Raw genomic sequence first — 12,438 nt, forward strand, 5'->3', positions numbered from 1 at the left:
CAGGAGCAGACCTTTCCTCTGTGACTCGGCTTACTACTTGGCAGGAGCAGACCGTTCCTCTGTGACTCGGCTTACTACTTGCCAGGAGCAGACCGTTCCTCTGTGACTCGGCTTACTACTTGCCAGGAGCAGACCGTTCCTCTGTGACTCGACTTGCTACTTGCCAGGAGCACACCGTTCCTCTGTGACTCGGCTTACTACTTGGCAGGAGCAGACCGTTCATCTGTGACTCGGCTTACTACTTGCCAGGTGAAGACCGTTCTTCTGTGACTGGGCTTACTACTTGCCAGGAGCAGACAGTTCCTCTGTGACTCGGTTTACTACTTGCCAGGAGCAGACCGTTGCTCTGTGACTCGGCTTACTACTTGGCAGGAGCAGACCGTTCCTCTGTGACTGGGCTTACTACTTGCCAGGAGCAGACCGTTCATCTGTGACTCGGCTTACTACTTGCCAGAAGCAGACCGTTCCTCTGTGACTGGGCTTACTACTTGCCAGGAGCAGACCGTTCCTCTGTGACTGGTCTTACTACTTGCCACGAGCAGACCGTTCCTCTGTGACTCGGCTTACTACTTGCCAGGAGCAGACCGTTCTTCTGTGACTCGGCTTACTACTTGGCAGGAGCAGACCGTTCCTCTGTGACTCGGCTTACTACTTGCCAGGAGCACACCGTTCCTCTGTGACTCGGCTTACTACTAGTCACGAGCAGACCGTTCCTCTGTGACTCGGCTTACTACTTGCCAGGAGCAGACCGTTCCTCTGTGACTCGGCTTACTATTTGCCACGAGCAGACCGTTCCTCTGTGACTCGGCTTTCTACTAGCCACGAGCAGACCGTTCCTCTGTGACTTGGCTTACTACTAGCCATGAGCAGACCGTTCCTCTGTGACTCGGCTTACTACTTGCCAGGAGCAGACCGTTCCTCTGTGACTCGGCTTACTACTTGCCAGGAGCAGACCGCTCCTCTTTGACTCGGCTTACTACTTGCCAGGTGCAGACCGTTCTTCTGTGACTGGGCTTACTACTTGCCAGGAGCAGACCGTTCCTCTGTGACTCGGTTTACTACTTGCCAGGAGCAGACCGTTGCTCTGTGACTCGGCTTACTAGTTGGCAGCATCAGACCGTTCCTCTGTGACTCGGCTTACTACTTGCCACGAGCAGACCGCTCCTCTGTGACTCGGCTTACTACTTGCCAGGAGCAGACCGTTCCTCTGTGACTGGGCTTACTACTTGCCAGGAGCAGACCGTTCCTCTGTGACTGGGCTTACTACTTGCCACGAGCAGACCGTTCTTCTGTGACTGGGCTTACTACTTGCCAGGAGTAGACCGTTCCTCTGTGACTCGGCTTACTACTTGGCAGGAGCAGACCGTTCTTCTGTGACTCGGCTTACTACTTGGCAGGAGCAGACCGTTCCTCTGTGACTCGGCTTACTACTTGCCAGGAGCACACCGTTCCTCTGTGACTCGGCTTACTACTAGTCACGAGCAGACCGTTCCTCTGTGACTCGGCTTACTACTTGCCAGGAGCAGACCGTTCCTCTGTGACTCTGCTTACTACTTGCCAGGAGCAGACCGTTCCTCTGTGACTGGGCTTACTACTTGCCAGGAGCAGACCGTTCCTCTGTGACTGGGCTTACTACTTGCCAGGAGCAGACCGTTCCTCTGTGACTGGGCTTACTACTTGCCAGGAGCAGACCGTTCCTCTGTGACTGGGCTTACTACTTGCCAGGAGCAGACCGTTCCTCTGTGACTCGGCTTACTACTTGCCAGGAGCAGACCGTTCCTCTGTGACTCGGCTTACTACTTGCCACGAGCAGACCGTTCCTCTGTGACTGGGCTTACTACTTGCCAGGAGCAGACCGTTCTTCTGTGACTCGGCTTACTACTTGCCAGGAGCAGACCGTTCCTCTGTGACTCGGCTTACTACTTGCCAGGAGCACACTGTTCCTCTGTGACTCGGCTTACTACTTGCCAGGAGCAGACCGTTCCTCTGTGACTCTGCTTACTACTTGCCAGGAGCAGACCGTTCTTCTGTGACTCGGCTTACTACTTGCCAGGAGCAGACCGTTCCTCTGTGACTCGGTCAACTACTTGCCAGGAGCAGACAGTTCCTCTGTGACTCGGCTTACTACTTGCCAGGAGCAGACCGCTCCTCTGTGACTCGGCTTACTACTTGCCAGGAGCAGACCGTTCCTCTGTGACTCGGCTTACTTCTTCTGTGACTGGGCTTACTACTTGCCAGGAGCAGACCGTTCCTCTGTGACTCGGCTTACTCCTTGCCAGGTGCAGACCGTTCTTCTGTGACTGGGCTTACTACTTGCCAGGTGCAGACCGTTCCTCTGTGACTCGGCTTACTACTTGCCAGGAGCAGACCGTTCCTCTGTGACTCGGTTTACTACTTGCCAGGAGCAGACCGTTGCTCTGTGAATCAGCTTACTACTTGCCAGGTGCAGACCGTTCTTCTGTGACTGGGCTTACTACTTGCCAGGAGCAGACAGTTCCTCTGTGACTGGGCTTACTACTTGCCAGGAGCAGACCGTTCCTCTGTGACTCGGCTTACTACTTGCCAGGAGCAGACCGTTCCTCTGTGACTGGGCTTACTACTTGCCAGGAGCAGACCGTTCCTCTGTGACTGGGCTTACTACTTGCCAGGAGCAGACAGTTCCTCTGTGACTGGGCTTACTACTTGCCAGGAGCAGACCGTTCCTCTGTGACTGGGCTTACTACTTGCCAGGTGCAGACCGTTCTTCTGTGACTGGGCTTACTACTTGCCAGGAGCAGACAGTTCCTCTGTGACTGGGCTTACTACTTGCCAGGAGCAGACAGTTCCTCTGTGACTGGGCTTACTACTTGCCAGGAGCAGACCGTTCCTCTGTGACTCGGCTTACTACTTGCCAGGAGCAGACCGTTCCTCTGTGACTCGGCTTACTACTTGCCAGGAGCAGACCGTTCCTCTGTGACTGGGCTTACTACTTGCCAGGAGCAGACAGTTCCTCTGTGACTGGGCTTACTACTTGCCAGGAGCAGACAGTTCCTCTGTGACTGGGCTTACTACTTGCCAGGAGCAGACCGTTCCTCTGTGACTCGGCTTACTACTTGCCAGGAGCAGACCGTTCCTCTGTGACTCGGCTTACTTCTTCTGTGACTGGGCTTACTACTTGCCAGGAGCAGACCGTTCTTCTGTGACTCAGCTTACTACTTGCCAGGAGCAGACCGTTCCTCTGTGACTCGGTTTACTACTTGCCAGGAGCAGACCGTTCCTCTGTGACTCGGCTTACTACTTGGCAGGAACAGACCGTTCCTCTGTGACTCGGCTTACTACTTGCCAGGAGCACACCGTTCCTCTGTGACTCGGCCTACTACTTTCCAGGAGCAGACCGTTCCTCTGTGACTGGGCTTACTACTAGACACGAGCAGACCGTTCCTCTGTGACTCGGCTTACTACTTGCCAGGAGCAGACCGTTCCTCTGTGACTCGGCTTACTATTTGCCAGGAGCAGACCGTTCCTCTGTGACTCGGCTTACTACTTGCCAGGAGCAGACCGTTCCTCTGTGACTGGGCTTACTACTTGCCACGAGCAGACCGTTCTTCTGTGACTGGGCTTACTACTTGCCAGGAGTAGACCGTTCCTCTGTGACTCGGCTTACTACTTGCCAGGAGCAGACCGTTCTTCTGTGACTCGGCTTACTACTTGGCAGGAGCAGACCGTTCCTCTGTGACTCGGCTTACTACTTGCCAGGAGCACACCGTTCCTCTGTGACTCGGCTTACTACTAGTCACGAGCAGACCGTTCCTCTGTGACTCGGCTTACTACTTGCCAGGAGCAGACCGTTCCTCTGTGACTCGGCTTACTACTTGCCAGGAGCAGACCGTTCCTCTGTGACTGGGCTTACTACTTGCCAGGAGCAGACCGTTCCTCTGTGACTGGGCTTACTACTTGCCAGGAGCAGACCGTTCCTCTGTGACTGGGCTTACTACTTGCCAGGAGCAGACTGTTCCTCTGTGACTGGGCTTACTACTTGCCAGGAGCAGACCGTTCCTCTGTGACTCGGCTTACTACTTGCCAGGAGCAGACCGTTCCTCTGTGATTCGGCTTACTACTTGCCACGAGCAGACCGTTCCTCTGTGACTCGGCTTACTACTTGCCAGGAGCAGACCGTTCCTCTGTGACTCGGCTTACTACTTGCCAGGAGCACACTGTTCCTCTGTGACTCAGCTTACTACTTGCCAGGAGCAGACCGTTCCTCTGTGACTCTGCTTACTACTTGCCAGGAGCAGACCGTTCTTCTGTGACTCGGCTTACTACTTGCCAGGAGCAGACCGTTCCTCTGTGACTCGGTCAACTACTTGCCAGGAGCAGACAGTTCCTCTGTGACTGGGCTTACTACTTGCCAGGAGCAGACCGCTCCTCTGTGACTCGGCTTACTACTTGCCAGGAGCAGACCGTTCCTCTGTGACTCGGCTTACTTCTTCTGTGACTGGGCTTACTACTTGCCAGGAGCAGACCGTTCCTCTGTGACTCGGCTTACTACTTGCCAGGTGCAGACCGTTCTTCTGTGACTGGGCTTACTACTTGCCAGGTGCAGACCGTTCTTCTGTGACTGGGCTTACTACTTGCCAGGTGCAGACCGTTCCTCTGTGACTCGGCTTACTACTTGCCAGGAGCAGACCGTTCCTCTGTGACTCGGCTTACTACTTGCCAGGAGCACACCGTTCCTCTGTGACTCGGCTTACTACTAGTCACGAGCAGACCGTTCCTCTGTGACTCGGCTTACTACTTGCCAGGAGCAGACCGTTCCTCTGTGACTCTGCTTACTACTTGCCAGGAGCAGACCGTTCCTCTGTGACTGGGCTTACTACTTGCCAGGAGCAGACCGTTCCTCTGTGACTGGGCTTACTACTTGCCAGGAGCAGACCGTTCCTCTGTGACTGGGCTTACTACTTGCCAGGAGCAGACCGTTCCTCTGTGACTGGGCTTACTACTTGCCAGGAGCAGACCGTTCCTCTGTGACTCGGCTTACTACTTGCCAGGAGCAGACCGTTCCTCTGTGACTCGGCTTACTACTTGCCACGAGCAGACCGTTCCTCTGTGACTCGGCTTACTACTTGCCAGGAGCAGACCGTTCCTCTGTGACTCGGCTTACTACTTGCCAGGAGCACACTGTTCCTCTGTGACTCGGCTTACTACTTGCCAGGAGCAGACCGTTCCTCTGTGACTCTGCTTACTACTTGCCAGGAGCAGACCGTTCTTCTGTGACTCGGCTTACTACTTGCCAGGAGCAGACCGTTCCTCTGTGACTCGGTCAACTACTTGCCAGGAGCAGACAGTTCCTCTGTGACTCGGCTTACTACTTGCCAGGAGCAGACCGCTCCTCTGTGACTCGGTTTACTACTTGCCAGGAGCAGACCGTTCCTCTGTGACTCGGCTTACTTCTTCTGTGACTGGGCTTACTACTTGCCAGGAGCAGACCGTTCCTCTGTGACTCGGCTTACTCCTTGCCAGGTGCAGACCGTTCTTCTGTGACTGGGCTTACTACTTGCCAGGTGCAGACCGTTCCTCTGTGACTCGGCTTACTACTTGCCAGGAGCAGACCGTTCCTCTGTGACTCGGTTTACTACTTGCCAGGAGCAGACCGTTCCTCTGTGAATCGGCTTACTACTTGCCAGGTGCAGACCGTTCTTCTGTGACTGGGCTTACTACTTGCCAGGAGCAGACAGTTCCTCTGTGACTGGGCTTACTACTTGCCAGGAGCAGACCGTTCCTCTGTGACTCGGCTTACTACTTGCCAGGAGCAGACCGTTCCTCTGTGACTCGGCTTACTTCTTCTGTGACTGGGCTTACTACTTGCCAGGAGCAGACTGTTCCTCTGTGACTGGGCTTACTACTTGCCAGGTGCAGACCGTTCTTCTGTGACTCAGCTTACTACTTGCCAGGAGCAGACCGTTCCTCTGTGACTCGGTTTACTACTTGCCAGGAGCAGACCGTTCCTCTGTGACTCGGCTTACTACTTGGCAGGAACAGACCGTTCCTCTGTGACTCGGCTTACTACTTGCCAGGAGCACACCGTTCCTCTGTGACTCGGCCTACTACTTTCCAGGAGCAGACCGTTCCTCTGTGACTGGGCTTACTACTAGACACGAGCAGACCGTTCCTCTGTGACTCGGCTTACTACTTGCCAGGAGCAGACCGTTCCTCTGTGACTCGGCTTACTACTTGCCAGGAGCAGACCGTTCCTCTGTGACTGGGCTTACTACTAGACACGAGCAGACCGTTCCTCTGTGACTCGGCTTACTACTTGCCAGGAGCAGACCGTTCCTCTGTGACTGGGCTTACTACTAGACACGAGCAGACCGTTCCTCTGTGACTCGGCTTACTATTTGCCAGGAGCAGACCGTTCCTCTGTGACTCGGCTTACTACTTGCCAGGAGCAGACCGTTCCTCTGTGACTGGGCTTACTACTTGCCACGAGCAGACCGTTCTTCTGTGACTGGGCTTACTACTTGCCAGGAGTAGACCGTTCCTCTGTGACTCGGCTTACTACTTGCCAGGAGCAGACCGTTCTTCTGTGACTCGGCTTACTACTTGGCAGGAGCAGACCGTTCCTCTGTGACTCGGCTTACTACTTGCCAGGAGCACACCGTTCCTCTGTGACTCGGCTTACTACTAGTCACGAGCAGACCGTTCCTCTGTGACTCGGCTTACTACTTGCCAGGAGCAGACCGTTCCTCTGTGACTCGGCTTACTACTTGCCAGGAGCAGACCGTTCCTCTGTGACTGGGCTTACTACTTGCCAGGAGCAGACCGTTCCTCTGTGACTGGGCTTACTACTTGCCAGGAGCAGACCGTTCCTCTGTGACTGGGCTTACTACTTGCCAGGAGCAGACTGTTCCTCTGTGACTGGGCTTACTACTTGCCAGGAGCAGACCGTTCCTCTGTTACTCGGCTTACTACTTGCCAGGAGCAGACCGTTCCTCTGTGACTCGGCTTACTACTTGCCAGGAGCACACTGTTCCTCTGTGACTCGGCTTACTACTTGCCAGGAGCAGACCGTTCCTCTGTGACTCTGCTTACTACTTGCCAGGAGCAGACCGTTCTTCTGTGACTCGGCTTACTACTTGCCAGGAGCAGACCGTTCCTCTGTGACTCGGTCAACTACTTGCCAGGAGCAGACAGTTCCTCTGTGACTGGGCTTACTACTTGCCAGGAGCAGACCGCTCCTCTGTGACTCGGCTTACTACTTGCCAGGAGCAGACCGTTCCTCTGTGACTCGGCTTACTTCTTCTGTGACTGGGCTTACTACTTGCCAGGAGCAGACCGTTCCTCTGTGACTCGGCTTACTACTTGCCAGGTGCAGACCGTTCTTCTGTGACTGGGCTTACTACTTGCCAGGTGCAGACCGTTCTTCTGTGACTGGGCTTACTACTTGCCAGGTGCAGACCGTTCCTCTGTGACTCGGCTTACTACTTGCCAGGAGCAGACCGTTCCTCTGTGACTCGGTTTACTACTTGCCAGGAGCAGACCGTTGCTCTGTGACTCAGCTTACTACTTGCCAGAAGCAGACCGTTCTTCTGTGACTCGGCTTACTACTTGCCAGGAGCAGACCGTTCCTCTGTGACTCGGCCTACTACTTGCCAGGAGCAGACCGTTCCTCTGTGACTCGGCTTACTACTTGCCAGGAGCAGACCGTTCCTCTGTGACTGGGCTTACTACTTGCCAGGAGCAGACCGTTCTTCTGTGACTGGGCTTACTACTTGCCAGGAGCAGACAGTTCCTCTGTGACTCGGCTTACTACTTGCCAGGAGCAGACTGTTCCTCTGTGACTCGGCCTACTACTTGCCAGGAGCAGACCGTTCCTCTGTGACTCGGCTTACTACTTGCCAGGAGCAGACCGTTCCTCTGTGACTGGGCTTACTACTTGCCAGGAGCAGACCGTTCCTCTGTGACTCGGCTTACTTCTTGGCAGGAGCAGTCCGATCCTCTGTGACTCGGCTTACTACTTGCCAGGAGCAGTCCGATCCTCTGTGACTCGGCTTACTACTTGCCAGGAGCAGACCGTTCCTCTGTGACTGGGCTTACTACTTGCCAGGAGCAGACCGTTCTTCTGTGACTTGGCTTACTTCTTGGCAGGAGCAGTCCGATCCTCTGTGACTCGGCTTACTACTTGCCAGGAGCAGACCGTTCCTCTGTGACTCGGGCTTACTACTTGTCAGGAGCAGACCGTTCCTCTGTGACTCAGCTTACTACTTGGCAGGAGCAGACCGTTCCTCTGTGACTCGGCTTACTACTTGCCAGGAGCACACCGTTCCTCTGTGACTGGGCTTACTACTTGCCAGGAGCAGACCGTTCTTCTGTGACTTGGCTTACTTCTTTCCAGGAGCAGTCCGATCCTCTGTCAGTCAGGTTCCTGCTCGCCGGGGACAGACTGCTGCACTACCACTCAGCTTCCTGCTCGCCGGGGACAGACTGCTGCACTACCACTCAGTTTCCTGCTCGCCGGGGACAGACTGCTGCACTACCACTCAGTTTCCTGCTCGCCGGGGACAGACTGCTGCGCTATCACTCAGCTTCCTGCTTGCCGGGGACAGACTGCACGCACTACCACTCAGCTTCTTGCTCGCCGGGGACAGACTGCTGCACTACCACTCAGCTTCCTGCTCGCCGGGGACAGACTGCTGCACTACCACTCAGTTCCTGCTCGCCGGGGACAGACTGCTGCACTACCACTCAGCTTCCTGCTCGCCGGGGACAGACTGCTGCACTACCACTCAGCTTCCTGCTCGCCGGGGACAGACTGCTGAACTACCACTCAGTTCCTGCTCGCCGGGGACAGACTGCTGCACTACCACTCAGTTCCTGCTTCCCAAGGCAGACCACTCATGTCACATGGCTGCCTGCTTTCTGGGCTGCTCTTCTGCTTCTTCTTGCTTAAGGCTATGTGCCCACGATCAGGCTATAGCAGCGCTTTGAATGCAGCGTATTTTGCTGTCAGATACTATTTGTATTGTCTCATTGACGAGAACAAAAGAATTGGTCTAAATTACTTGAATCCTTCGCTCACCAGACATCCGCTGTCTGGCCCAATGAGGCCACCACACATACGAAATGGTCATGGGGTCCCAATAAACTGTGTATGACCAGTTTCATGGATACTGACGATGTGCGGAGAGTAGGGGTCTTCATGGATTGAAATCAAGATTGTCGTAATAGTCTTATGTGTTGCAGAGTCCAGGTGCTATGAATTGAGCAGGTGACTGGATGTATTATCTGTGCAGCTGCCCACATGACATTGTGCAATGCTTTAGTGTTTACTTCTTAGTTAAATGTTAATTTTGTTCAATATATGTGACCCCCCCCCCCCCAGAAAAAACATATAAAATCACAAGTAATAGCAGATAGACGCTGTCCTGGCCATGTACATCTGTCCGGTTGTATTATACTGGTGTGTCAGGAGTTTGGGCTCATACTGCTGCCACATGAAGTGCTCAGGGTTCTGCAGAGGAGGCGATGTCAGCGCCGGCTTCCTGAAGACTCCTCTGCCTCTTCCAGAAGTGCTCAGAAATGAACAGTCTGATGCCTGTCCCTTTACTATGCCGATATTTGAAAGCACTTACTCGAGCCTATTCCATAATGGGCCAACACAAGATTCAACCCATCTACAGCACGACACTATTGTCCCAATTTTTGTGGTATGACATTCAAGGAGAGGTCATGAAGGTCATAATAATGGCTGCCCATGTGTTATCTGTGCTGTGAGGCACACACCATAGTATTCGATATATGCCCCACTATTGGAGCAACGTACCAATATCTCGGCCATTGTTAAAATGCAGCTTTAAGTGTAGGTTAGCGCTAAGTATAGGATGCACCAAAGTATCTGTCTCCCAATGAATAGTGGACACCTAGTCTCCCGGCCACTGTCTCTTACCAATGGTACCAGCTCACGATGATCCACCAGGCTGAAAGCTGTAATGAAGTAGTAGAAATGCTTGTAGCAGGTATTGACATGAGCTTCGGCTCCCACACTGATGATCCCATCAAAGTGATGAATGTACACGTGGACGAACACCCGGAATAACCGCGTCAGGATCTTGGTGCAAACTTGCTGAAAGTTCTTTGGAAAAGGCACCCCTGCAAGATGAACACATTATGGTAAGAGAACAAACCTGAACAGTAAAAAAAACTCAGCCAAGTAAATGCGATGGTCCAAGGAAATGTCCAGAGGACGAGAATGAGAAGATTAGTCCAAGTGACCATAAGATGGAAAGTGAAAGTTTTCACATAAAGTCTGTAAGGAAGTGCGGTCCTTGTGTCTTCCTTCCCCACAACAATGTCTGATATGGCCAAATTCTCATGCTCTGTAACAAGATATTAAAAGTGGGCTCTTACTCTTCATTAGCATCTTGCCAGCACTATAGTTTCTGGAGCTTCCTTTCCCTAACTATCCAACATACATTGCTGCTTCTCTTGTCTAATGGTTTGCCTGCCCCAAACTGAAAGCCCGTCTTTCTTCTACATCTGTAGGCAGTTTGACGGACACCAGAGCAGAAACCAAGGCCTAGCACTGCTTCCTGTAGAGGGCACCAAATCTGTTTCCTGAAGAAAAAAAAAAAAACGCTTCCTCTAGTGCACATATGTCAAACTCTGGTCCGTTCACCAAATCTGGCCCGGAGGGTAAGTCTATTTGGCCCAAGACGTCAGGCGGGCCCCCCGAGTATATTTGACCCGCGACCCCGAGCATATCCCCCGCTTGGCAGTAAACTTTCAACTATATCAGCATCCAATTATACTGTATGGAGGACTATGTGGGGCCATTATACTGTATGGAGGACTATGTGAGGCACATTATACTGTATGGAGGACTATGTGGGCCCATTATACTGTATGGAGGACTATGTGGGCCCATTATACTGTATGGAGGACTATGTGAGGCACATTATACTGTATGGAGGACTATGTGGGCCCATTATACTGTATGGAGGACTATGTGGGGCCCATTATACTGTATGGAGGATTATGTGGGCTCATTATACTGTATGGAGGACTATGTGGGCCCATTATTCTGTATGGAGGACTATGTGAGGCACATTATACTGTATGGAGAACTATGTGGGGCCATTATAATGTATGGAGGACTATGTGAGGCCATTATACTGTATGGAGGACTATGTGGGGCCCATTATACTGTATGGAGGACTATGTGGGGCCCATTATACTGTATGGAGGACTATGTGGGGCCCATTACACTGTATGAAGGACTATGTGGGGCCCATTATACTGTATGGAGGACTATGTGGGGCCCATTATACTGTATGGAGGATTATGTGGGGCCCATTATACTGTATGGAGGACTATGTGAGGCCCATTATACTGTATGGAGGACTATGTGGAGCCATTATACTGTATGGAGGACTATGTGGGGCCCATTATTCTGTATGGAGGACTATGTGGAGCTATTATACTGTATAGAGGACTATGTGGAGCCCATTATATGGTATGGAGGACTATGTGGGGCCCATTATACTGTATGGAGGACTATGTGGGGCCCATTCTGTATGGAGAACTATGTGGAGCCATTATACTGTATGGAGGACTATGTGGGGCCCATTATACTGTATGGAGGACTATGTGGGGCCCATTATACTGTATGGAGGACTATGTGGGGCCCATTTTATGTATGGAGGACTATGTGGGGCCATTATACTGTATGGAGGACTATGTGGGGCCCATTATACTGTATGGAGCACTATGTGGAGCCATTATTCTGTATGGAGGACTATGTGGGGCCATTATACTGTATGGAGGACTATGTGGGGCCATTATACTGTATGGAAGACTATGTGGAGCCATTATACTGTATGGAGGACTATGTGGGGCCATTATACTGTATAGAGGACTGTGGGGACATTATACTGTATGGAAGACTATGTGGGGCCCATTATACTGTATGGAGGACTATGTGGGGCCATTATACTGTATGGAGGACTATGTGGGGCCATTATACTGTATGGAGGACTATGTGGGGCCCATTATACTGTATGGAGGACTATGTGGGGCCCATTATTCTGTATGGAGGACTATGTGGGGCCATTATACTGTATGGAGGACTATGTGGGGCCCATTATACTGTATGGAGGACTATGTGGGGCCCATTATACTGTATGGAGGACTATGTGAGGCCCATTATACTGTATGGTGGACTATGTGGGGCCATTATACTGTATGGAGGACTATGTGGGGCCATTATACTGTATGGAGGACTATGTGGGGCCATTATACTGTATGGAGGACTATGTGGAGCCATTATACTGTATGGAGGACTATGTGGGGCCATTATACTGTATGGAGGACTATGTGGGGCCATTATACTGTATGGAGGACTATGTGGAGCCATTATACTGTATAAAGGACTATGTGGGGCCCATTATCCTGTATGGAGGACTG

At 52.5% G+C, this 12,438-nt stretch overlaps 1 protein-coding gene across 1 annotated transcript in view; it reads right to left on the reverse strand.

The window, feature by feature from the left end:
• The window catches only part of MOB3C (MOB kinase activator 3C), an 87,602-nt gene that overhangs the window by 34,189 nt on the left and 40,975 nt on the right, over positions 1–12,438 (reverse strand). The window contains exon 3 of the mRNA XM_073644058.1: positions 9,923–10,125. Coding sequence (XP_073500159.1) covers positions 9,923–10,125 — 203 coding nt within the window. The remainder of the gene's footprint in view (positions 1–9,922; positions 10,126–12,438) is intronic.

Source organism: Phyllobates terribilis, unplaced genomic scaffold (genome assembly GCF_046119375.1).
Source record: "Phyllobates terribilis strain yellow unplaced genomic scaffold, ASM4611937v1 Scaffold_8__6_contigs__length_399053987, whole genome shotgun sequence".
Lineage (NCBI taxonomy): Eukaryota > Metazoa > Chordata > Amphibia > Anura > Dendrobatidae > Phyllobates > Phyllobates terribilis.